At 41.3% G+C, this 26,795-nt stretch overlaps 1 protein-coding gene across 2 annotated transcripts in view; it reads right to left on the reverse strand.

Annotated features, from left to right (window-relative positions):
* CMTM8 (CKLF like MARVEL transmembrane domain containing 8) overlaps positions 1–20,621 on the reverse strand; it is a 36,517-nt gene extending 15,896 nt beyond the window's left edge. Inside the window, exon 1 of one of the 2 annotated variants that reach the window (XM_054191198.1) lies at positions 20,293–20,621. In XM_054191198.1, the coding sequence (XP_054047173.1) occupies positions 20,293–20,481 (189 nt within the window). In that variant the 5' untranslated portion in view covers positions 20,482–20,621. The remainder of the gene's footprint in view (positions 1–20,292) is intronic. The other variant, XM_054191197.1, reaches the window with a different exon arrangement.
* Between the last annotated feature and the right edge of the window lie 6,174 nt (positions 20,622–26,795).

A 26,795-nucleotide genomic window follows, 5' to 3' on the forward strand; every position in this document is an offset into this window, starting at 1 on the left:
CCTCTCCACCAAAATTGTGAAATCACTACAGAAGAGTTTGTTTCTCAGGAAGTTTTGCCTGAAAAAATAACTAGAGGTAGGGTAATTGATATTCAGAAGGTAGACAAGAAATAAGACACTGCTTGCGTTGTAAATTTTGTTCCATATGATCAATAACGTCACAACAGAAGATTAGAAACTGTTAGGAAAGGAATAAAATAATAAAAAACTCCACTAAACAGAACATATCACAGTGCTGTATAAATCAATGGTGTACCGCCGCATTGAGCATGTTCTGTTCACTCCTCTCTCCTATTTCTAAAATGAGTCAGTTGGATTACACAAGGCACAGAGAATGGCTCCTGCAAGAAAAGAAAGTTAAGGTTGGAAAAAAGATGAGTTCAATTTTCTGTTGAAGACTGAAGGAGCACATGACAGAAGTCTGCAGAGTGGCAGGTGGCAAAAAGAAGGGAATGAGATTAGCACTCACAACACAAGAAGCATCCACCTAAATCATCAGGCAGAAAGTTGAAAAACAAACAGAAGGAAGTGGTATTTAAAAAATAAAAAGAAAAGATAAAGAAGAAGAAAAAAAACCAACACAATCAAATTACAGAATTCATTGCCACAGGAAATATCATACACACCTCTGGAAGACAAGTCAGCCCCGTCTGTATATATTACCTATATACGTGATAGTCAAGATGCAATCTTCAGCTCTGGAAATTCCCAAATGTGCAGTTTGCTAGAAGCTAGAAAACTATAGCAGAGAAGGATCTTGCCATATGTGCTGTTTCTTACATTCTTCCCTAAATTTTCAGTATCAGTCATTATCAGAGACTGAATACTGGACTAAACAGGCCACCGTCCAGATCCAATACAACCACCATTACTAACTTCTGGTTTTAATTTGCCTTACTTTCCTGCATGAGAGCCTGGCAAGCGAGTACTGAAAGCTGCAAAAGTGTTAATAGAATAGAATGGGATGACTGCACGCCACATCAATATACTGCTTGTTTCTAAATAGAATTACAAGGAATAATCTCAAGCAATGGTGAAGAAACTGGCTTGAATTATATCATCATAAAAACTGTCTTCTCGACAGAGCAGTGGTTGATCATTAACAGGTCATTAAAGTGTGTACAAAGCATAAAGATTGGTCCTTGTCCCAGGGCACTTTCCACATTAAATGCTGTAAGGTTTTTGAGGGCTGCATTCAGGAGCACACTACTGTTTACTGATGCCTGTAAATTCTAACCTAAGGCTCATGTTTTGCCCGAGGATCTGCACACACAGAGACTTTTATATATAGGTTACTGCGCACTATGCATACATTAACTTATGCACCCTGGCTAACACAGTGCTAGCCATCATTTTACCCACATAGCCACAGCAGAAGACACTGCCACTATTTGCCCATAATACAGTATTATCTGATTAAAGTACCTTTATGCAGAATACACCGCAATGGGCCCGCCCCACGTCAGTCAGGAGAAAGACCTGCAACCAGCCTCAGACCTGCTGCAGCTGACCGGGAACGCACTGGTTACTGCTATCAGCAGCTCCATCGGGGCCGGAGTTTAATGTAAAAATAAAGAGGGGTGGTGCAAAACACCACCGAAGACAAACAGCCTGTCCTAAAAAGCACTTATTCACCTCTCCGGAAGGGCACCCGGTGAAACAGTTGGAAGGCAATGACCTCCACTGTGCTTAATCTCTAGTCACGACCTCAATGCAAGGAGACCGCCCGGCCTCTTATCTAGCAATCATGAGGGATGCAAATAAAAGTAGTGCTGCTGCTCCCTTTTCCTTCCACTTCAGCAAGGCCTGGCCATGGCAGGCATTACTCCCCACCACCTAGCATTTCCCAAAAAGAAACACCTTGCTGTTGTGCAGCAAGGCTCTTGATTTCAAACTCACTGTCTCCACAGTTTCCTGACGGAGTTGGGAGAAGTGGTACTGTACAGCAAACACCATGGTATCATGGAGTTGGGAATTACTCACTGGAATTCCTGCTATGCTTTGCTCTTCAGCAGCGCAGAAAGGAAAGTGTAAAGTAATAGAAGATTAGATCCAAACACAAAATAATCTGAGGAAGTTTTCACTCAATGCTGCTTTCAAGTATGAACTTTAAAGCAGACAATTACAAAGCAAAATAGTGACACAGAGACACATGTGGCACAGAATACATATTTCCTTGTTTCCTAGCGGTTGCTTTTGTGCAGCCTCTAGAGGCAAGGTTTTTTTTGGAAAAACTTGAAGGTTCAGTACAAACACCTTCAGTTTTAAAAATAGCACATAAATTCCATACTCTGATAATTTTTTCTTTTTAAAATTCCAGTTATAAATCATCACGATAGATGAAACTACAAGGTTAAATGTTTCTGCATTTAACGTTCAAATATTAATGCGTTTTGGAGCTCTGAGTAAAAGTTGTAACTGAGCAGTAACATTTACAAGTTTGTCCTTTAAACAGGGCCATACAGGCAGTACATATGACTCACGTGAGACGCAGTGGTAATTCATATAATTGATTTGCAGTAAGTCCTATTATCAAATTCATACAACGCCATATGATTTAATCGATTTCAATTTTAAAAGACGTGCATACTACAAAACTACGTGCAGATTTGAGAGCTCTTAGTAGCAAGGAACTCAGCTAATTGGTGGAAGGACTTAAAAGAGCTTGCAGTGCTGCTTTGCTGCAATTTAAAAAAAAAAAAGAAAGAAAAGCATACTGGCAAGCTTTTGGAATTCTTATTTTTAGATCTGAAGCCGAGATTTGGACAAAAGAAGAAATCTCCTCTCCTCACATTTAACAAGAATTTCTATGGATGATGAATTTTGTATCTCTTCAAGACAGGAAGGGTTTCAGGAGTGCAGGTGCGGTTTAACTGCAGGTTATGGTCTGCTCCCTCCCAGTTTTTTGGTTTAGTGTTTTGGGGGGGGGCGTTTCTTGAGTACGGTAGATGACAAGCTTAACATGCTACCTTTTGTTTGTGCAAATGTAGTGACTGGTTCACAACTAGATGAACGTTTTCCTGAGAAGGGCTGCAGGCTTTCAAGTCAAGTAGTAGAGACATATTCCTGGAGGTAAAGACCATGGTATAGCTCTTGTGCTCTGAAAACGATTTCTCCTTTATAAAGCACACATACAAACTGTGAGTGAGCAGGTTTAACCTGCTGTGTACACTGAATACATGGTGGACTGATATTTTTGGAAGTGCATTGTGAGGAAATTATTCCCCTTGCACAGAAAAATTAGAAAAAAATACTATTAGCTTTAGTAACCTCTAACTGTCAGTAATCTCTTTTTACTTTTCCTTTTATTTTTTAAATTGGAAAAGCTCAGAAGTGGATTCTCAGCTGAAAAGATACAGGGTCATATGCATCTGGCTTGAATGTGTCTTCCCCAGCGTGGCTATTTTTTTTTATTACTACAACTACCATTGTTTCTTAATGGAATATGATGGCAAGAAGGGTTTGCTCTTTTGTTCTAATAAATTCATATAAGTGAAAAGAGTTTTGAGTTACCTACGTTTTCTTCTACCTTAATCTTCCCTCTTCTACCTGCATACAAACTTTTCCTTCAGAATAAGTTTTATAGCACTCTGTCTTACTTTCTCCCCTCTTCCCTGAAGGGATACAGTTCCTGAAGGTAGAAAAATACCAGCTTCTCAATAAACAGCAATGATTTGTGTAAGTGACTTTTAACATTCGGTGCATGTAAAGTACACACACCCACAAAGAAAGTCATTCTGCCATCATTTGTACATTAATAAGGTGAACTATTTTTAAAAGAATTCTTAACAATGCTTACTTATGAATTATGACTGATTATTTATGTAGTCCACTTTGTTTAAATGGTGTCTATGTTCTTCAAGAGAACAATACTGTATACAGCTGCTTTATTAATAATGTCACTGGCTCTTTGTTGCTATTTTTACATCTCCATCTTCCTGTTAGGCCATGTAAACAGAGGTGCCTATAATTAGCGGACACACAGCATTGTTTCACAAGTCTTAGCTGTTACATTAAAATAGAAAGCTTATTACTTCTTTGGGAATAAGTTTTATTTTGCCCTACGGTTAGGATACACAGTCATAATGCCAGGTATGATGCAATGGAAAAATAAAATACAGTATCTGCTAAGAAAGATTATTGCTGCATTCTACATCAATTTAAACACGAAGAAAACATTAACTACTCATTAAAAAAATTTTTAAAAAATTTTTAGAATGAAAGTATCTTTTAATTTCCAGCTGAACACCACAGAAAGTGGTCTTATACAATAAAGAAACTTTGCTTGCTGTGAGACAAAATCCTCTAGTCACCAAAAGTTGTAACAGTTCCCCTTGCCTGACAAACAGAAGACACAAGAAAATAAGTCAACATCCAGATCTGTTGTTATCTGCCTATTTATAAGCTTATTGTACATCTTGACCATTTCTATATCAAGTACCAAATATAAAGTTCAACCCCAGGAACCATTACCCATGTTTCTAGGCAAAGATTAAATATTTTACAAAGACCGATCCACATGCTGTAGAAATACCTCATTGAAAAATCTTTTTCCTTCTCTGGCAAAATAGTTTTATTTCCTGAATACATTTTGCATTAACAACATAGAACAGCATGCCTATAAATATTTAACATTTGCATATGCTTTTCTGGAGTCATTTGTGTTCACAGACTTTGCAGTCAGAAAGAACCATTTTGGCCATGTGGGCAATGATATAAAGACTTCAACCTACAACATGCTTTTTGGAAAGAGATGACGTCTTGGCATAGACATTGCAATGGTAAGATTCATCTTGTCTCTAAATGAGCTGCCATAATGTCTATTACTCTCATTGTTAAAAAAACCTCAGCCCCACTTCCCATCTGAATTTTTCTGAAGTCAGTTTCCAGACATGTCCTTTTCCGAAATCTCCATCTGTCACCGATATATGAAAGATAACTTTGTACTGAGCCACATTTAAAATCGTTGACAAGACACAACTGAATAAGAGATAATCACAAATACTAACATTGCTTTTGACAACAAGCTATGCTTCCCCCCCCCCTTTTTTCTTTCTCTTTTTTCTTTTCATGGTAGCAGTAGAAAGAGTTTACTTTGAAAGAATCGGAAACAGGGCAAATCCAGAATTAAGTTTTCAATAGAGAGCTAGTTAAGAGTTATCACCACTGTCCCAAAATTAACGTTTGCAGAGAAGTTAAGGGTAGAAAAGCAACTTTAAGATGAATAATTCTATGCAAGTGAAGATATTAATGCCAAAGGAAGAAAATTAGTCAGATAAACACATAAAGAGACACTGTGGATCAGTCATGCTTTTAAAGAAGTCCTTGTTACCGTTCCCCAGAACTTTATTTCCGAGGTTCTGAAGAAAAAAAGTCCACAAGCCTGAAGGACTTCCCACAGCCTGTCTGCTCTACATAATAAGTACTCAAGTGGTGCGTGCAGCATAAGAGAACAAAGTAAAAAGCTCTGTGGGATACCTGACACTTGAAATTCAAACCACCAAAGTCATAAATTAAGTATATACGCCTGTGTGTGAGGCAGGGTATAATGTTCTCCAACTGCTTCAATGGGTCTTGTGTAAACAAAGAACACAGCAACTGGCTACAACTGTCAGCTTTCTAATGCAAGGGTGAGGGGGGGAGCGGGGGGAAAAGTCTCCAATCAAGAAAAAAGATTTCAGGGCCTGAAGACATTGGCTTATTCAGATTTAAAAAAGTAAGCAGAAATGATTTCATGTCCCGCAGATGTCTGCCTTGCTTTTCTGCCAGAGGTTGCTGCACTGCAAGTGTGACTGCATACAAAAGCTGCTCCTGAATTACTGCACTCTACTGCCCATTGTATCAGAGGTAAACAAATCACTGGTTCGGGTTATCACAGCATGTTGAACTGCAGCAAAGAGCAAGGCATGGAGACCTTTTCAGCTGTCTGCATTTAAGAGCTACCAGCCTGAAATCAGAACTTCTGTATTTGCCTCCTGGAATACATAAACACAGAGAAGTCAAGAAACAAGGACGAACAAGTCCTTCTTAGCTGCTGCTCTCACTGCATGCACTTATGCTTCGCTGTCCCCACAATACAGCTAATAGATTTTGTGTTTTCAAGCATAGTCAATTCCATTTCTCTCTCTAAATCTGATTTTCCAATACAGTTCACAGATGTCAGAACTGTTGCGAACTACAGGGATTACAATGGATTAGTGGATCTCCCATGCCTGACAGAAGCTTTTAGAGCAATTACAGGTGTTTACAGCAATTAGTGGAAAGGCATTCTCCATACATTCTCCTTGTAGCTCCCTCTGCAGGCAAAGCACTTTCCTCTGGGAGCTAGCATGTTGTTAGCCTGAAAACCGGTACAACCCCCAAGCATATCATAGAATCATAGAATAGTTTGAGTTGGAAGGGACCTTTAAAGGTCATCTAGTCCAACCCCCCCTGCAATAAGCAGGGACATCTTAAACTAGATCAGGTTGCTCAGAGCCCCATCCAGCCTGACCTTGAATGTTTCCAGGGATAGTGCATCTACCACCTCTCTGGGCAATCTGTGACAGTGTGTCACTACTGTCCTCTGTGGGTAAAAAATTTCCCTCCTGTAAAAAATTTCCTCCTTATATCTAGTCTAGATCTATCCTCTTTTAGTTTAAAACCATCACCCTTTGTCCTATCGCAACAGGCCCCTTATCTAGCAAGCTGTGCCCACAGTCCTAGCCCAGGCTAGAATTTTGTCCTAAAATTCAGGCAAATCTCAGCATGAGATCAAAATATTGGTCTAAACCAAAATCACCGCTTGCTCTCCATCCCATCCAACCTCCCCCCATCCCCTGCATTACAGAAGTTGAGTCAGCAGATCAGGACACTGGCTCTGTCTCAGGGCATGGCCTCACGCATTGGCACAGGCTAAATTGTGAAAAGAGAGGACAAGGCTACTGCACCATCAACTGCTGGCAGATGAGTGAGGCAGATAACTAGAGGGCAATCACCTTGTCAGCCTTCAGCACCAAATGCACAACTGCTTACCTGTCAACTGCCTCCGCAGCACTTGGGTCACCATTCATCATGGTTTAAGGCAACAGGAACTGGGACCGTGTCAGCTGCTGGTTCAGGGGAGGTGGCCATGACCTGACCCAGCAGGCAGCACCATTATCCAAAAAAACGCAGCAACCGGCTTTGTCAAAGGCTATCTGCATCTGACCTGCAATTTATTAGCAGCAAGTGATGTAGCACACATGCCAAAGTTATAAGGAGGAGAGCTCTAGGTAAAGCACCAAAAGCCAAGGAGCCTGAGGGCTTATAGGCTGAGGGTAAACTCTGCCCTGGCAGCAGGCTCCCTTCCCACCCAAGTGGTTCTTCTGAAAAACCCAAGCCTTTTCCTGCAGTTCTGTTTATATTACACCATCCCCAATATACACAAGCAACTAAATTATATTTACTTAGCCAACTTCCACACCTTTTCCCCTTTCTCTTTCCACAGATTTGGATCACAGCTTTCTTCTGCCCAGTATTTTCTTCCCTAGAATGACAATAGTGCAGATACAATAAAGAGGTGTTACCAGTCTTTGTTCAAATACTCTTTGTTGAGTATTTCAGCTAGTTACCTCCCACTCAGAAGTTCCTGTTTTCCCACTGAGGGGGGCAGGGAAAGCCATAAGCCTCTATAGTTATATGGCGGCTCTTTGTTTTAAAAGTCTGTGTGAAGTCAGAGATATTTAGTATGTTTTCCCCCCAAAGCACGATGTTACTAGTTTCAAATCAAAGAGGGAAAACTCTTTGGAGAACTAAAAAAAAAAAAAAAAAAAAAAAAAATTTGTTGACAAAAGTAGTATTTTGCAGCTATCCCTTTCTTCAAGCTACCAACTAACCAACTATTGCTGTATCAAAATGCTCAAATCCACACACACTGAAAACTCAGCCCACTATCATGAACTGCACACAAACACAGAAGCACGTAATGTAATTTCCTACCGCTGACAATACTACAGGTCTTAACAAATAAAACCAAGAAAGCAGAAAGACATTAGGCCACTGGAAGACATCATTAGCCAGGAGCTTTGCTAGTCAACACAAAGGGAAAAGGAAGAACACAGCATGCACAGAGATTTGCCTTTGATACAGGAGAAAGCATATATCATATGATAATCCAGCGATAAGGCAGGAAAGCTATGGGACACACTCATTTGTTGGTCTGAGGAAGCATGTTTAGATTGACATTTATGATGTTGAGCTGTTTTGACACCTAGGATTTAGTAGTATCATGAGGTTACAGGGATGTGGATGTAACAAAATAACCAATCCTTCATCAGGAAATAAGGTATCTCCTTGTACTGTTCAATTTGTGACTACAGGGAGCTTTAAAGAAATATGTAAATTAGACATTTGGGTTATAAAAGGGCATGTCCAAGCCATGGATCTGCATAGCTTCCTGTTTAATCATCTATCAGTTGCTCTGTTCAAACCAAAGAAACTGCACATATGCAACAGGTAAACAAACTGGTAGCATGGCAGTGCTCTATAGGAATTTGGGGGGGAATCTTGGTAACAAGTGGGTTAACTGTGCCTTACATTTTCCCAAAGTCAGTTTTAGCACAGAGGTTAATTAGGCTCCTCCTAATCTCAATCTAATTTGACAGCAGGTACTTCGTACCGGGGTATTGGAGAGGAAAGGTTTTAAGGGAGGTGGTCTCTTTTATTAGACTAATCCATGGAGTTGGCAAAAGAAACAAGTGGGGAAAGTTCCTGGGCATACACTTTTCTTCGGTGCTGAACGGAAGGAACAACAGAGCCGCCCCTTTACCAAATGCTAACAAGTGGATAGGAAATGACTGTCGGAAAGGAGCTGCTGGTCTTTAAGAGCCCGACAAACAATATAAGCGCTGATTAGCATGTACAGCCTTCACAGTAGGTAGGCTTTCAAGTTCTTTTCATTTCATGTGCGGATATGTCGGAATGACTGAAGTCAATGGGAAATCTGCAACAGGTTTTAACAGCATCAAGAACTGATTCATTATAATCTTCTCTTCACAACAATATTGTTTGTGTACATTAGATCTTAATCTGATTTCGTTCCCATCAATTTGTTTTGACTCTATTTGCACCTCTTCCTAAGGTCATCTTCTTGTCTGTGTACATTGTCTACATAATCTTTCAGAAACACCAACCACCACAAGTCAAAATTAAGCATTCTTTTGAAATGCATTTCACCTTTTTTTTAAAAAATAAGACCTAAATTGAAGAGGCATTTTGAAATAAAGTTCGTGTTTTTTACGTGAAAATTACTTCAGACATAATTTGGAGTCAGTTGGTTTGGGGTTTTTTTGTTTTTTTCCTGAGGCTAGCATTCTACTGTTCAGCTTAACAAGAAAGTGAAAATTAGATGTAACCAAGCTTAGAGAATCCCATCTTATTTATTGCTGTGTAGTCAGTTTAATTTTAACTTGACCTAGGTAAAACACTTTCTAAGAGACCCCATCTCACCTTTAACACATTATCTTGACTTGCTTACTTCAGGCAAACATTTGCTAGATAGTTCTCTGTTACTGCATAAAGAGCATGTCAACTTCTTTGTACAAGTGTCTGGTAATGTTTCACGACTGCAAAGTCTAGAAAGAAATCCCAAGTTTGAACAAAATGTTTGGAAACCTTATTCTCCTGGCTAAGATTCCTATCCTTTTGCTGATAAGATAAACATTGAAAATTCTTTAAATATACCGAACGGAACAATGAATATGTAATTAGTAACATAAGAAGTTGTTTATCATTATTCCACTCTTGGTAAGTCTCATCATTCAATTATAGTTCTGTAGGCCTGTGACATATGTTCAAAACTGGTTTTATACAACTTCAGATGGAGGTCATAATTCAAACAGAAAGCACACCACAAGAGAAGCCATCTCTTCAAGTAAGTCATTACTTTCTTCTTGCACCCTGCCTTTTAAAGTTAAGTCCGAGTAATGCAAGAATCTACTCAAAAGAATAAAATAAGGATTGTGGATTTCCAAAATTAAATAGACAGCTGTCATTGGGAAACTACTGTTTCTGTCCAGTACAATTTTACTTGGCATCCAGACTCTGCCATTAGCCAAATTCCTGTGCATTAGGAGATGGAAAAAAGAACACTAATAATGTATTCGTTTGTACTGTGCTATATCTTAGTAACACCACCGGGAAGGAGAAATATTTTCATCTTGGAGGTCAACTGTCAATCCACAACAGCAAATAACTGTTGTAACTGTATTGCACAGTCCAATGAACATGGCTTATGCACACAGCAAGGCTTCGAAATATCAATCAGAAATCCTGCTTTTCCATGCATCCCAAATTTATTATACTGAAGAACTTTTCAGCCTTTTTCTAAAAATCTTTCATTGAGATCATCACAAGATTGTGGTAGGTCTGACAAAACCCAGGTTTGTGCAGCCTGCTCTATGCCTATGACTCAGCCAAAAGCATTAAAAGAAAGCACCTTCCGCAATGCAAGAACAAAACACGTCACCATATTCACCAATAACCTCCTAAATCACTGTATCACTATCAGTGATTCTAATACTGTTCTAAAATACTACATAATTTTTCATAGTTTTCTCCACCTACACTTTTATGAAACCACTAAAGATGGATGTCTCATATCGAGCAGAGCCTGGTCCTTCAGTGGCCTCACACCTCTCCCAATACCCTAACTGTAAGAATTTGGCAAAATGGGAGCTGCATCTTCTATATTGATTACCTGTGTCAAGTTTGAAGAAGAGCAGACTGGATGAAGATCATGCAAAGCAGGCCTTCAGCAAGTTGCCCTGAGCTGCTGGGCAAGAAGGCTTGAAGGAATGAAGGGACAAAAAACCCAAACCAAACCAAAAAAAAAAAAACCAACCATAACTGAAAGAGTTGGAAAATTAACACTTGGGACAGGGGCAGAAGAATGGACAAGAGAGACAGGCACAAACACATGTTGAAATACTTTCAGTTAAGTATGCAACACCGCCGGAATAAATTCTTCACACATCTGAATTCTACCATTAGTTAAGTATACATTATGGTATAGTCTGTAATTACATGACTACATACTTTCCCCCTTCTCCACAACACCTGTTGCATGCAGCAACAGAAGGGAGAGCCTTCTTCAGAAATAACACCTTCCACTATTTTGCTTTCTCCTTTTTTACTTCTGTGGCCTGCAGACTCATTCCCTGCGTGCAACTCAAAGCTTTGTATCTGCTTGGGCTCTTTAAAAGTACTTTGCTACCTGAATTATCTCACACTTCATTAGTAAACTATTAAACGCACCTCTGTGAGATAAATAAGTATTTTACAGACAGTGCTCTTTTTTTCCCCACAGCACTTAATATGGCACTGCATTTTGCCTCTTCAGAACATAGCTCCTACTGACTTCAGCTACAACTGTGAACAATCATTTATTTTGCGTCTCAGAGCCGAAATTGGGGATCCAGAAAACAAGAAGGAAAGCGAGTACACTGAAATGTAAGGCTTACTTGCCTTACCTAGTATCCCATAGGAATACTGTGGTGCAAGCAGAAGATAAAAATCAAATTTTCCAAGGAAGCAATTAGCCAGGAGGCCATCCTTCTCTTTGAATATTCCTTTTCCTTACTCATGACATGCCTTCCTCCAATGCAGTATGCACAATATCCCAGTCATTCCCAGAAAAACTCTCCTGCGCGGTGACTGTGACAGAAGTTTCTTGATAAAAATAACATGATCATGTAAGTTTTGACTGGATTCCAGTGTCTGCATACAATCCAGAAGCAAATCAACATTGCCACTGTGAACACCAGTTCTTGTGCTTCTTAATTTCCAAAGCCTTCGGCTATAACAGTTTTTTTAATCGTTTTGTATGCACCTATCTATACATACACCAGCTCTTTGAAACAGCATATGATGTTACTGGTAGCAAAGTACGCCATGGTTTAGAAATTAAACTAAAACCAAATCAATGCAGATGCTGTCATTTCTGGGTGGTTTTTTTCAACCTCTAAGGACTGAACAAAACTACCCTCCCCAGCACATATCACAGTTGTGCTCAGAGCCTGTAGAGGACAACTGTGCATTTGTTTATGCTTTACAATCTACAGTAGTAGTAACAGGCATCCAACCACAGAGTCACCCTCTCCTCACCTGATCCTTGTCAGAGTCTGCCCTACAGCATCTGTCTCCAGTTGGAGACAACCAAGGCTGACTTTATCAGCTGAAGTGTCACTTTAAAGACACATTGCAGAGGCTTTCCTTCTGTTGGAGGTGGGGGTTTTTTTGCCTGTTCCCTTGTCCCCCAATGCTTAATTCCTGCCTGCAACACTCTCCATATCTCCATTTAAGTTTCTCCTATGGTTCCTCATACTTCTCTCAAAGCTGCTGGCCACGTTTGGCTACTACCTGCTGCAGGAGCTCCAGCTTTGGCAATAGCGCTACTGTTGAACAAAGAGAGCAAATGCTGCTAAAATACATATTAAAGGGACTCTTTCATGTAATCACTATACACACATACAAAGGAAAAAAAAAGAAGAAAAAAAAAAAAAGGACCCTATTAGTAGCCGTAAAGTTTCCAGGCTTAATACATGGATTCTGTGTGAAACTGTGTCACCTTGAATATATTTAAATACAAGCCTGGACACAGCAGTCACACTTGAAGCTGATGACACAAACCAGTCTTATTTTCAGGCATGAGCCAGAGGTTCTTGACAGGTTTCTTCTCAAGTTGTGCACATCAGGCCATCAGCTAAACACAAACAGCAATTACCTAAGTATGGTCCCAGAGGCTGCTTTCCCCACATGGCCTCCTTCCAGCCCTACGCAGGATTTTTCAATGTATTTATTTTTTGTAACTAGATTATGATATATCCAAAGACTGACAACATCTGGCTCATTATTACCATGCTCACTTCACCTCAGTTCTAAATCTGATTTTAGTGCATCTCATTGCACCAGGAACATTGTGGCTGCCCAGAACAAACTGCTGGGACAGCATCCCCCTAATGATACCAATTTGTTTTGCTTTGAAGATTTTTGTCTCAGCAAACCTGTGGTTGCATCAGCGTCATCTGCGCACCCATACCTTGGAAAACGAAGAGTGTAAACACTCGATATTGTGCTCTAACTTGGCAAAAATGCAGTCACGCCCAGGACTGATTCAAGTCTGTGTCACGAAGTCATCTGGTAAAGCCTGAACCCAGTACTAGTGAATGTGGAACCAAGACCCAGGCCTCTTTCAGGTCACTAACTTAAGCTTAACCCAAAGCCTTCCTCAGACCAGATCCAGCTCCCACTGAAAGCAGTGACTTGATTCTTTCCTTGCTCAGTCCCTCCTTCACTGGAATTTTACCAGTCTTACAGGGGAGCTGCTCCTTTCAGAGGCAGGTGAAATCAGTGCCAGCAGCTTCCACAGGAACTGGCTCAGGCCACGTGAACAGAACTACTTTGCCAAAGGTCTGATGGATGCTAAAAATCTATTTGCTATTTGACCCCAGAAAAAGAGGGCTTGGTCCCCTCTGCAACGACACACTTTCTACTGCTTTTGTGGCATTGAAACAGGAACAAGAGCAGAAGTATCACACTGTTCCAATATGTACTTTATCCAAAGGAAAAACTAGGCTAAAAAATAAATACATACATATAAAAGAGAACAAAGCTGATAGTCAAGTATGTCTTTAAAGCATTCTTCTCATGAAGAGGCAATGACACTTCATACGTATTCCACCTTAACCTTGAGGTATTGAAAATATTTTGCATTTTTGACCTTCTGTAAAATATCTGCATTCAATTTGAGAGGCATTTTCACCTACATACCACATCAGTTCTAATACTGTTTCTATCTGCACTTGGCACACACTCCTGACAACAGTTTCCAAAGCTCCTGTTTTCTTGCATCCCCCAAACAGTTCTCTCTTCCCAAGGAAACACCCTGATCTTGCCCAGGAAATCAAAGATCTTTAAGGAAACAGAACTTTAAACAACGATATGATCCTAGAGGAAGATGGAAATCATAGATGTGTGTATCCACTACACTAAGGACAGTTACACTAAGGGTTTGCAGTGGAACAGCAGCACCTAAAAGAAAAGAGAACTGAAACCTGACTTCAGTGAGAGTTTTCTCTGATCAAGAGCAAAGGAGAGCGCGTAGATTTTATATTGTATGTTGTCTTATGCCTGGACAGGAAGATGAAGCTACTGGATGATATGACTGATTAGTACAGGATACTTCTTTTTCATTCAGGAATTCAAAGTGAATCATTTTAAGACCGTGCTTACGCATATCTCCTCTAGGCAAAGCACTCGTTCAACATATCAGAAGGTGCCTCAGTGTTGTCAACTACATGCCAGCAGAGACACTGTGACTGGAATAAAAATTGCATTATAAGAAGAAAACAAAAAGAAAAAAAAAATATCTCTACTGTTCCTGATAGAAGAGAAAGTCTTGCTGTTACGCAGGTGAGGAAAGCGGCTTTATGGAGTTCCCTCTGTGTTTCTGAGGGCTATTCCAAGAACTGGGGGTGCAGGAGGAACACGGGATCTATACACAAAACTCTGACGCACAGTCAGAGAGGGCACAAGACTAAAGATAAACGCAAGGAGAGCTTTAAAAAAAATTTAGTATAATTTTTATCTTTTAGCTTTTTCACAGTAGATGATCCCACTGTATTACTTTTGTTTTTCTTCACATTTATATGATTTTATCGCTAACTTAATTCAAAAGTTGAGTATCTGTAGAAGATTTTGATGCATCTCTTAGGAAAAGAAGGGGGGAAAATCCTATTGAACAAACATTTGGACATGTCCAGTTGTCCTGGTTTGAGGTAAAACAGAAGCAACTTTCTGTTCAGTAATTTTATTTGTTAGCTAGGCCTCTTCTAACTCTCTGAAATTAACAGCATATTGTGTCTAAAGTGGTTTGTTCAGAGTGACAAGACAGTTTGTGCCAAGGAATGGTACGCAGAGAAGCTCTTGATTATACTTATTGCTATAACAACCAAGGTCAGCGAATTTCTTTATTTGCCCTATTAGAGGGTCGGAAGCAGAAAAGCATAGGGGGGTCCCACATGCAGGGAGAAGTGGACAGGACAAGTGACCCAAAATTGACCAACAGAGGTATTCCATCCCATCTTCCCCATGCTCAGTATAAAAGCTGAGGGATCGAAGGGTCAAGGCTCTTCCTTCAGTGGCCGACGTCCAAGGAGGACCCTGTCTGTTCATCTGCCTTTGATCCCAATCGGTGTGTTCCTGACTCCAACTCTGGAACCCAGTTCCCACCCGTCACTGCGTCTAGCCTGGGACTTCCCCAGTGCCTGCCAGTGACATCATCCTGGGAGCTTAATATGGTTTTGTATCTACTGTATCTATTTCATTATTTTCCTTTTTATTTTATTATTAATATTTCATTAAAGTAGTTTAGTTTCTTCTAAACTCATAGTAAATCTCTCTTTATCTCTCCTCCTCCTCCTCTCCCTGCATGAGAGGTTGGGGGGGAGCATCTGTCGCTGGCCATTGGCCGATTTGGCCAAAACCACGACACCAGTTGTTCTGGTTTTGGTAACCTCGATATCTTAAATCTGACATAACTTTCAATATTTAATATTCTGAGGCTCACCACTGTACAACAAAATTTCTTTTCCAAATTAAGCCTTCAAAGGTCTTAGATTTGAAGAATAATGAAACAGTGATCAAAATTATTTTTATTATACATAAATGTAAATTCAAACCACAATTTTATGTGGTGCCGATAATGTAAATAACCTCCTATCAGCCTTCTATTTGAAGTATTTATCTTATTCTGGGCATTTCACTCAAAGAATAATCTGTGTAAAACAGCATGAAGAAATGCAACTGTAATTACAATTTACTAAAATTTACACCATCATAAGATCTCACTTGCAGCACCAGCGTAACAACCTTCCAAACCTTTCCAAGCTATGTAGTATTTGTTTTTATTAAAGATAAATAGACATCACAAGCCTTAAAATTAGTAGGGCAACTTTTACAAGAAACTGTATCTAGCAACACACTGGTGTGATGCAACAATCTGGAGGAATCAATGTCATCATGCTAGAAAGTAAATATTTTTGTAACTACATCCATAGCAACCACAAAACTCTCCACTTCTCCAAAGTGATCCATAATGCTTGACTCGAGAAGCTGATTTAAAGCTCTGAGAAGGTATCGCCAGTCATCATTTATCTTGGCCATAAAACTCCCAGGAAGACAAATATCTTTCTGGGCCATCATTATACAGAAAAGAAACACACAGAAGACATCGCTGGAAAATGCTATATTTGCTTATTTTGAAACTATAAATCCTGCGGTGGGGGGAGTTTACATCCTACAGAAGATAATTGATACTGATTCCTATAGTGTATTTTACTGCAGCATCAACTCAGGTGACCGACATCTGAATTAAAGACTTTATGTAACACCGCTTACATCTTATATATTACTCTTCACCAACAGATCTCAGTGCGCCTTACAAAGATTTGTATCCATATTCCATGAATGGAAAAGTCATTCAGAGAAGTGAGAGAGATGCAGATAAATTCATTGTCAGTGGTCACTGGCCAACGAAGGCCAGGGAATCCAAGCCTCTGAAGTCAGAAGCCCCTGCCCTATTCAGCAAGCATCATTACTTCTGTATATAAGAAATTTGGACAAGCTTCCACACATCAAAGCTGTTTTATGCCAGTTTCCAAAGGCCCCTCTCAGAAATCCTGTGGCATTTTCTATTGCTCTTTGAAATAAACTGACCCCAGTTCTTTCCCAGTGAGTGGCAGGAAACCTTGCATGCTCTCTGGTCACAGGGGAAGATGTAGAAGGCAATGGAAATCTGTCAGCACTGGGTAATTTAGCCTACACTTCAGGCTGCAGTTCTCTGTTCATTCATACTAGGGCGTGTGCAGTGCTCGACCAAACGGCATTACAAAATTAACCTGAACCAGGTTTGGGCACATGACTCCATTACTGCTGAACATGCACAGTCAACCTCATCCCAGACTTATACCGGCTTTAAAGCAGCTAGGTAAAGGACAGGTAATACCCAATCCATCATAAAACATGTCTTTATAAAGCTAACTCATTTTGAACAAATTGGAAACAGCAGACTGAGTTAATAGCAGACCAGTGTTTTGTGGCATTGCAAAGAATCTCTTAGCAGGAGCCGTTAAGCTGAATTTACTGTGCCATTAAACCACAGCCTCAGTGCAGAAGTAGGCTGGTTACCAGCACACATGGAAATCCACGCAGCAGTTAATTCATCTTCACAGCACCCAAATTAGGGAGGCAGGAGCAAAACGCGATCAAGATCCTTCATTTAAGGCACTGGAAGATTTAATTTATGTGGTAACTTTGTGCTTTTTCATTCTCTTTGGTTGAAGAATAACACAGATTTGCGCTTTGCCTATACAGAGAAGAGAGCTCCAGTTTCAGAGTGAGGAGCCACAGACTTGCACTCCTCTTGCACATCGCTGACTGACAGGGGCAATAATCAAATATTTATGCAGCCCCACAGTGCAAACCCTCAGAACATTCAGCACTGTTGTTTAAACACCCCTAGCTTAGCTTTCACATAGTATACTAATGAACACAGGGTCTGGCAGATGAGTAGCTGCAGTGATAACAGAAATTACTAAAAACAGTCCTCTTCCCTGTCTGTCTCACAGGTGTCTCCAGAGCAGGGGTAGCAGAATCAAAGGCATGCCCTTACCACAGCTGCTGCACTTCAGATCTTGGTGCTTAGACTGGAAATGACCTGCGAGGCTGCAAAGTCCTGAGACTGAAATACAGACACACGCAAGAGTTTTTCCCCACTTACAGGTTTGCAAATTCTTAGCAGAAGGATCGTGCTGTGAGCTGGGGCATCAGTACTGAGGGTCAGATATGTCCTGAAGAGCCAATCTATGCAGGCAAGCCACAACTTTTAGATATATAGGATGATCAGAACAGGCAGGAACTGACTGATTTAGGGTACACAACTCCATTACTGCTGAATACGCCAGCCAATTTTGAAATAGAGATCTTGTGTAAAGCTAGTCACGTTCTCTTAAAGCACATTTTCTCTCAGAAAAAAAAAAAACAACCAACATACTGAACTGGTGGAAAAGATTTGACCAAAAACCAATGCCAAAAGTATACATACACACATAAAGTCACTTATTTGATTTTAATAACTGGTTTTATTTCAGTTCCATACCAAGGTATTCAGTTGTTTGTCTTTTCCTTTAATTTCACAGAAGAACAGCTAGTGCTTTAAAATAAGTGGCGTTAAGAACCAGAAGTACTTCCTCAAAGGCAATATCTAACAATACTCTACTTCTGTAGGATCTGTGTTATTGCTTTTAACTTTATATTAAAAAACTGTCCCCTATTCTCTCAAACACATCATCACAAAACAGTCTAAGTTCACCTGCATTAGAGACTTCTGTCAGCTCCTTTGAAGTGGGCAGGAACTGCACATCTTCACACTGTTGTTCACACACAATAAAAATACATACGTGTAAGCCTGTAGTACAGACACAACTCTACACCAGTCTACAAAGTCAGGTAGCATTGAGGTTCTTTCTGAAGCTGGTAAATGCATTCTCACATAAGTACTTATGAAACCTAAACTAAAGCTGGCTCTAAATGTCAACAGTAATGGACTCGAGTATCTCAAAATGGTGGCTGAAGAATCATCTCGTAATTATTTCAGGAGTCAGAAATGGCTGATAGGACACAAAGTCCACCTAAAAACCATCATCACTCTGCTCAGAAAGGAAAGCTACACAAATATTACTGTCGGTCAACACAAACTAGAAAGCACACTTTCAACAAAGTATAAGCAAGAGCCTGTCCGTGCCCTGTGGCCATGTAGCTCAATGTAAGCACAGCTGATGGGGTATTCTGCAGCCAGGCTGAATATGAGACATTCCAGCAGGGGTTGGGAAAAGCCTCGGGCATCCCTCTAATAATCTACAGTGGGATCACTCTTCAGATAAAGTACAAGAAAGTTCATAATTCTGTTCTAATTAGTAACTAAAAATAATGGAAAAGAAAGCAGCTTTTCTTTCAAAAGACTAAGACTACTTTATTCACAGATCTACCACACCCCCAATAAGGAAGCATCCCCTGTATTTAACAACTGAAACAAGCCTACAGTCACCTACCTACTAAAGATTGCCAGAATTCCCAACAGTGCCAGCATCCAAGGTACCAGCTGGTAGCAGGCTCTGACTTCACACCCTCACCACAGCTTGCCTGCACAGCAGCCATCCTCTCTCCGATGGCACTGATCCTGCCAGAGGTCCTACACTGCACGTCTGCCCAAAGCTTCACTTGGTTATTTTAACTTTGAAGCCAGCAAAAACAACAGTCATTCCACTGCTCTGGTGAAGCACAATGTTTTCAAGGCTTGAAAATGAATCTGGTCAAATAAGTTAATCCTTCCAGCATCATCAAAGCAAAAACATCACACAGGAAATTCAAAAAATTAGTTGGGGCAACGAGCTCTTTAAGTTCATTAACTATTAGTAGCATAGATGAGCAGACTTAAAAGAAATGTACTTTTTTTTTTTTAAGCAGAGTTTACGCGCACCCATCGCTTAACACACTGAGCATGCAGTCCTGCCAAGGGATCCCAACATTGTGTTGTTCACTGCCTACCACTGAAACAAGCGGCTAAATCCCAAACTGCCTGCCCTCTGTTTGCACCTGATAAAGTACCTGCAAAAAAAAAAAATTGCTACCAAAAGCAAAAAAAGGTTCATATGCCACTCTTCACAGCTGTATCCAATCACTAAAAGCACAAGGAAACGGATTTTTATTGACCTACAGCATGGAGATAAGTTGCCTAATTAACTCTCACGTCACGGTTATCAGTGCGCTATAAAGTATGAAGTGCATACAACCAGTGCAGTTAAAGAAATGCCTCCAAAAATCAGTTACACTCTGCCAAAACTCTTTTTTTTTTTTTCCTGCTACGAGAGGCGATGATACACTGCGGGCGACTACATACTGTGTGTGCCCTATATTACTTTTGCATTTATCAATAGTTGTCGTGTGGTCGTGTCTGTGTCCCCCCCCTCCGGCTTTCCAAGCCGCCCCTTCCCGCCGCTCCACCTGTCGCTCCGGACTCCACCAAGCCCCTTCCCGAGGCTTCCCAAACACTTCAGCTGAGGAACCGGGAGGGAAAAATCAGCCCAACCTCTAAACCGCAGCGGCAACTTTCCACAGAGGAGACCTGAAAACCTGCGGAGCGCCCTGGGCCCCCCTCACGCCTCCCCATCCCGGCCCCGGCTCCTTCAGGGCCGCCGCCCGCCCGGGGTCACTCACGATCTCGGTCACCATGAGGAGCCCGGGGAGAGTCCGCAGGAACTCCCTGTCGTAGGCGAGGGTGCTGGAGCTGGCCGACAGGTTGGCGGTGAAGGAGCTGCTGGTGGTGGTGACCGTGTGGGAGCGAGAGCGCGGCGGCGGCGGCTGCTGCTGCTCCTGAGGTGGCGGCGACGGCACCGGCGGCTCCATCGTCGGGCTGCCCCGGCGCCTGCCGGCCCGGTGGGGCGGAGACGGGGGCGGCTGCCGCCTGAGGGGCGGCGGGAAAGGTGCCGGTGCCGCCGCTTTGTGTGGCTGCCCGCAGTCCCTCGCCTCAGCGCGGGAGGGGGGGAGGAGGGTGCTCGGCGCCCGGCCCCGGGCGGAGAGGCGGGTCCGGCGGGGGAGCCGCCCGCCCCAGCCCTCCCGTGGGCTGCCCCCGAGGCGGGAGGGGGCCGCTGGGCACCGACTGATAGGGCTGGTGTCCTATCCCCGGGGACCGCAGCCCGGGGTTGGTGGTGCAGGGGATCCCCGGCCCTCGGGAAGGGTCCTCTGAGGGGGCAATGTGGGGCCCCTCTAAAACTGCTTCCTGACCTCCGGGACTTTTATACGCGCAGAGGCCTTGGGACCATGTCGGTGTCCAGCCAAGGAGTCGGGCCGAGACAGCCACGCTTTGGAAAAACACCCCACGGGAAGCCGTGAGCATGGTTTGGGGGGGGTCCGACCCCAGCCCCTGGCCATCGTCGTCCATCTGGGATGGCTCCCCTGTCTCCAAACGTTGATGGGAGACCTGCTATCGCTGCGAGTTGTCGTCCCAGCTGGCTGCCATGGCTCCTCAGCGTCGTGCTGTTGGGAGAGGGACGACTGCGAAGCACCGGGGGCAAGGAACGAGAGGCCAGGAGGTACCACAGACCCCTACTGAGCTGAAAACGGGGATTTAGCTAGCATCTTCTAAACAACCAAGAGTCTCCCTGGTGGGAAAGACTTTTTAAGAGCCATGAAAGTCACTGGAAATGGAAAGTATGAGGCCATTATTGGCCTACTACCTGACAGTGTCAAGCTGTTCCCTAGCCTGTATTTTTTAGTATTTCTCCAGTCTAGTCTTAAGTGTCGCCTTTAAAAAAAAAATTAAAAAATCCTGTGCCATTTAAGAGCTTCTAAAGTGATCTTCCGTTCCACAAAAAGTATGGTGTTTCAACGAGCAAGCACATTATAGCTTTTTTTCAACGTTCAGGAATTCTCATTAGCAAAACATTTGCATGTGGCAGCTCAGTAAAAATGAAGTGTTTTCCATATGTCTGGTGGCTATTGTCCTCAAATTGTTTACTGCTGCTCTCCTGCTGGCTAACAAAGGATGGATTTTGCAGTATTACCTTTCAGCAAGGGATTCAGTCAGCTGGGGAAGGAGGAGGAGGATGGCAGCATTTCTCTCAGAAATGTGGGAAACCTGAATTACCCAAAGGAACATGCTTCTCGTACATGATTGTGCCTCCACTCACAGGGTGTGTCACAACACGAGAGTTATTGGAGGGTTTGTCTTGGCTCAGGGCTCTGCGGAACCTCCGCACACTCGTAGGCACTGGTGACTTTTTGGTTTAAGATGGCAGAAAAATTGTGGCAGATTTTTGCAAACATGAGCTGTGTGTCATCAGAATGAGATGCCAGTCACTGAGCATGATATGATTTAGAGATGCCCTTTTTTGTGAGGAAAAAAAGAAGAGACCATTAGCAAACCACACGCACAAACCATTTAACACAACATCTCGATCACAAACAAGGAATTTTACACTTTCTGTCAAAACCATATTTTTTTGTGGAGTTATTAGCATTTCTGTATTAGTTGCGTTCCTCTTTTATCCCTTTTTTTTCAATAAGAGCTGAGATTTTAAAGGAAAAGAGCACACCTGTGCACTGGTCCGTTTAAAGACCTGCTTCAACTGGCTTGCAAATAAAAAGTGCTTTATCTGATTGTTCAGCACTGCCAAGCTTCCTTCCAATGCCAGAGCTGCTTTGAGATGCCCCTGTTGCTGTTCGTGAGGATCCACTGTAACAGCATTGATTTTCTCCTCTGAAAGACTCTCGTCTTTTCAGTTTCCCACCTATAAGATCAGTAAGTAAAAGTGGGTAAGTGTGGGGCTAAAATTCATGCCAATAGCAAAATTAACACAAACTTCAAAACGGTTTGAGTCATTCACATCACTTTCCATTACACTGGATGTATTTTGCTCCCTAAAGTTCTGGAGGTCAGTGTTGTTTCTCTTTCCACCATCACACATGAGACCAATAAATTTCATTGCTTTTGGTCTGCACATCTATCATTTGGGCATCCCAGGTCCTCTGGAAGAAAAAAAAAAAAGTAAAACAAAAACACAGGGAAACATTTCTTTTTTGTTTCAACTATATTAAATCTATTAATAGATTATTATTAGCGTAAGTTTTCAATGTCTGTTGTAGAGGTCTAGTATCATGACTAATTCAACAAGAACTGGACGGCTTCATTTCTGGGCAACTTCTCTGGACACTGGCTGCCACTTTGTCTTCCTTCATTAGCACATTTTTTTCTCCAGCAAACATATTTGAAGAATGAGTTTCACTAAAAAACGGGCAAGCACTCCAGAAAGATTTTCTGTATCACTGATATTCCAGGAAGCAAATTTCATTTTTTAACTAGACAGCATACTATTTTACATTTCGAATGTTAAGTGAGGCTCTAACTTTTTGTCTTGCATCCTTGCACTGAAGGCTAGAGCTGGAAAGCCTGCAGGGACCATCTGAGCTCAGACAGATTTTTTTACATGTAGATAGCATCAGAAGCAAAATAATTGAATGCTGCTGCTTGAACAATCAACCTTTTATTACAGAACTGCCAAGAGAGAAGAAGGTGGCCCATTTTCTGTATTTTAAATTAACCTTTCAAGGGAAGGATTGGTGAGGCTGTTAAACACCAGTCAAGATTGTTACCTCTGTAAGCTGCTGTGTCTCACTAAGAAGTAAACTGTTATTAGAAAAAAATATTTAATGTGGTGAAGTCTTTCAATGTAAACGTTTTAGTAAAAGCAAAATAGCTGATATAAGTATTATCATGTTTCTAAGTAAAGGGCTTACTTCTTGAACGTCCTGCTATCTAATTAACAGATTCTTCCGTTTAAGCTGGTTTGGTTCTCAAATCCTGAGGTATCAACATTTTTGAGCTTACTGACTGAGCTCTCTAGAGCGACCTTATTAGCAACAATCTGGCCAACTGGAAGTGCTAATTAAAGTAGACTCACAGGCCCAAGGAGCGGACCTGACTGGAATTTCCTGAACTGTTTTTCTGTTTTTGAAATACTACTTCCCTTCCTCTCTCCTAAATCCTAGAATTTTCAAACATTGAAGTTATTCAGACTTTTTTTTAGGTAAGTGAAACAAGTAAACATATGAAAGGAAAGGTGACTGAGATTTCTCACTGGTCATCATCAGATTTCAGTCAACAACAAAACCTTACTGTTTTTAAACCACCTAGGAGTGATCTAAGAAAGATAAAGGAGCTTATTCTGAAGAGGGCAAGAAAGGAATTGAACTTTCCATGGAACCCGGGTCATGTGTAGGGAACGTGGATTCGTGTCAGATGTCCAGGACAAATATTCTCACCCTTGACATCCCACTGTGCTAATCTGACGATGAGGTATTTTTGGTTAGCATTAAATCAAGAAACGTTTGGAATATTTCCTAATGACTTTCTCGGAATAAGCAAAGTGTAGGCTTTGAGCTACAAACATATTTAAGCAAATAATTGATAACAGATATTACTGTTTGGTGGCTTATGACGGTATGGAAAAGCTGATTTATACTAACCCGAACCAGAAATAATTGATTTGTACTTTGGTAGTGATATGTGCTATAGGCAGGCCTAATGATCAGTCAAGGTAAATGACTCTGTGTATTGACTGGTATTTTGCAAAGTAAAGATGTTTTTCATGATTCAGATAGTTGGATCTTCTAATGTTGCTGCAACAGAGAGAGAATAGACGAGACGCCCATTTTTTCAAAATGGCTATTATTCTGCAAACCTGTGGATTTGTATGTGTGGGTCTGTGTTTGTATGTGGGGTTACTGAGCATGAGACTTGTTTGCTTTTGCAGCTTGGGCACCCCAAAATTAACAAACATAAAATCAATACCAATTGAAACTACAGTCTGAGTAATGTTAGTGTGTGGGATTTGATCATCAGATACATAAGTTACTACCCTATGCTGAAAAATGCAAAAACTAGCTATTTATGTTCCGTACTCCTTTTCTCGCAAATATTTCTTTCTTTACATGAAGTTTATTTGAATTATAGGGACAGAAGCTTGACTGTGGACTCACAGACATTTTACCTGGCAAAAAAGCTGTCTTAGAACATATGCACTGCCATACTGAGAATTAACTCCATACTGAGCAGTAACATACTGACTTTAAGAATTTTTTTTATTATTATTATTTTTCACTTTTGAAACCCATTATCATCACACTAAGTAAACTGTTCGGTGATAGAGACTGTGCTAAGAAAAGAAATGACAAAGTACATAAGCTGTGTATTTTCTGTGCATTAGCCTTTCACCAGCTGTTTTATCTGCTCTGGGAATCTAAAAATCCCTCCCAGCCCTGAAACACAACCGTGTCTTAGATACTGTGCCGAGGAAAAGTTGCTTACTTCCTGCAGAGCAGATTTGTACTTAGAACACCGTCCCTGCACGCTGCACACACATGCTTTAGGACAGAGACCGCATCTACTCGAATTAAGGGAAGAGTTCGTAGTGAGAAGCATGAAGTCTGTGTACAACTCTTCTCAGAATGGGAATTGTGGTTTTATGTATTTTGGGGTCAGGGACCTCAAATCTGTAATGCACCTGCAAGAGTGTGCCCATATTGTATTTCACAGGCTGCTTCTCAGCTGTCCTTCTCTACGGGGAGCCTGTGAGCACAGCTCCCAGCGCAGCTGGTGGCCATGCCTTCTCACACCTGCAAATCACTAGCCACCTGAATACTCAAGAGTGTCCGGTGTCATGTTATGTGAGGAAGGAGCTTATTCTGCACCTGAGCACGTCCAGACAGGCTGTCCCTGAGGCACACTCATAAATACTTTCACTGGGGTCACCAGCCCTGTGTAGACCTTTAGTTATTACTATGGTACAAACACATACCAGTGATAACAGGACTTGAGAATGCAATTGTTTCCACTGAAGACATGTGTGTTTTCTACTCACTGAGGATGGTGCTTGCCTAAATGTTTATGTAAATCACAGCAGGCAGTGTTTATACAGCACCCAAGTCCAGTGCAAAACAGCTGGAGGAAAAGATCACCTTCAAACAATTGTCAATGCCATATTTGGTTTTAGATAATTAATGAAAGACCAAACAATTCCACTGTGGTTTCATCACAAGATTATCCATGTTTAGGGAGAGAGTTTACAGCCACCTTGTAACTCCTGGCATCAGCTTGACCGCAGGCTTTATTAACAGACAGCTGTCTTGCTCTGCTGTGGTTGGTACAACACCCCAAAACATGACTGATATCTGAAGTGCTCCTTATATTATGCTAAATAATTAGGAGGTGACTTGAGCTTGCTGTGTGCGTACATACACAGAGAGAAGACATCTAGCAGCCAGCAGGCACAAGCCTAACTAGATACCATGGCTGGAAGCTGAAGTTGGACAAATTCCAACTGAAAATAAAGTATCTTTGTTGGTTGGGGTTTTTTTAACTTATCTTTTTAATACAGCATAATTAGCTATTTGAATAATTTAGTAAGTAAAACAGTACACTCTCCATCTGTTTAAATCTATAATTCAAAGCTATGGATTTATTTAAAATATCCTCATTACCAAGCTTACACTGACAAATTTTGTGGTCTCTACTATACAGAACATGACAAGAGATGACCTCAGTGATTTTAGAAACCACAGAAATGAATTCCAATTAATTCCATAAAGCTATAAACTTGTTAATGCTCTTGTCACCCAGCTATACAACATACATGCGGTACCAACGCCTGACACATCACCTCCTTTTCCTGAAGCGGTAGCAGAATAAAGGATCTCACTGGGATGTGCCTGGCTAGTAGTTGGGAAATGAAAGTGCTGCACTGGGAGAATCAGTTTTATGCAGGTGGGCTGTGAGGTTTAAAGCTGGAAAATCCTCTTCCAGACTAAAAAAAATCCCAAAGGCCAGTGGGCTGACTGCAGGGTCTGCTGAGAAAGGCGGCAGCTGGTTGGGGAGAGGTACCAGAGTGCACATGCTCTGTCATAGGGGGCTGTTACAGTTTGAGAAAACCCATAACAATTTATTGTTTAGACAATTATTCTATCCCCCCATGACCCCTCCCCACCCAGGAAAGGGAAGTGGAGAAAACAAGGAAACACAAGGGTTGAAATACAAATAGATTTAATAGGATAAGACTAAATAATTAACAATAATAATAAAGAACCAGTATTGATCCTGATACTAATATAAGATATACAAGAATTATAGTCAGCCCATTCTATCAGCAGAAAGCTGTGCACTCCCA

The sequence above is a fragment of the Rissa tridactyla genome, chromosome 2 (genome assembly GCF_028500815.1).
Source record: "Rissa tridactyla isolate bRisTri1 chromosome 2, bRisTri1.patW.cur.20221130, whole genome shotgun sequence".
NCBI lineage: Eukaryota > Metazoa > Chordata > Aves > Charadriiformes > Laridae > Rissa > Rissa tridactyla.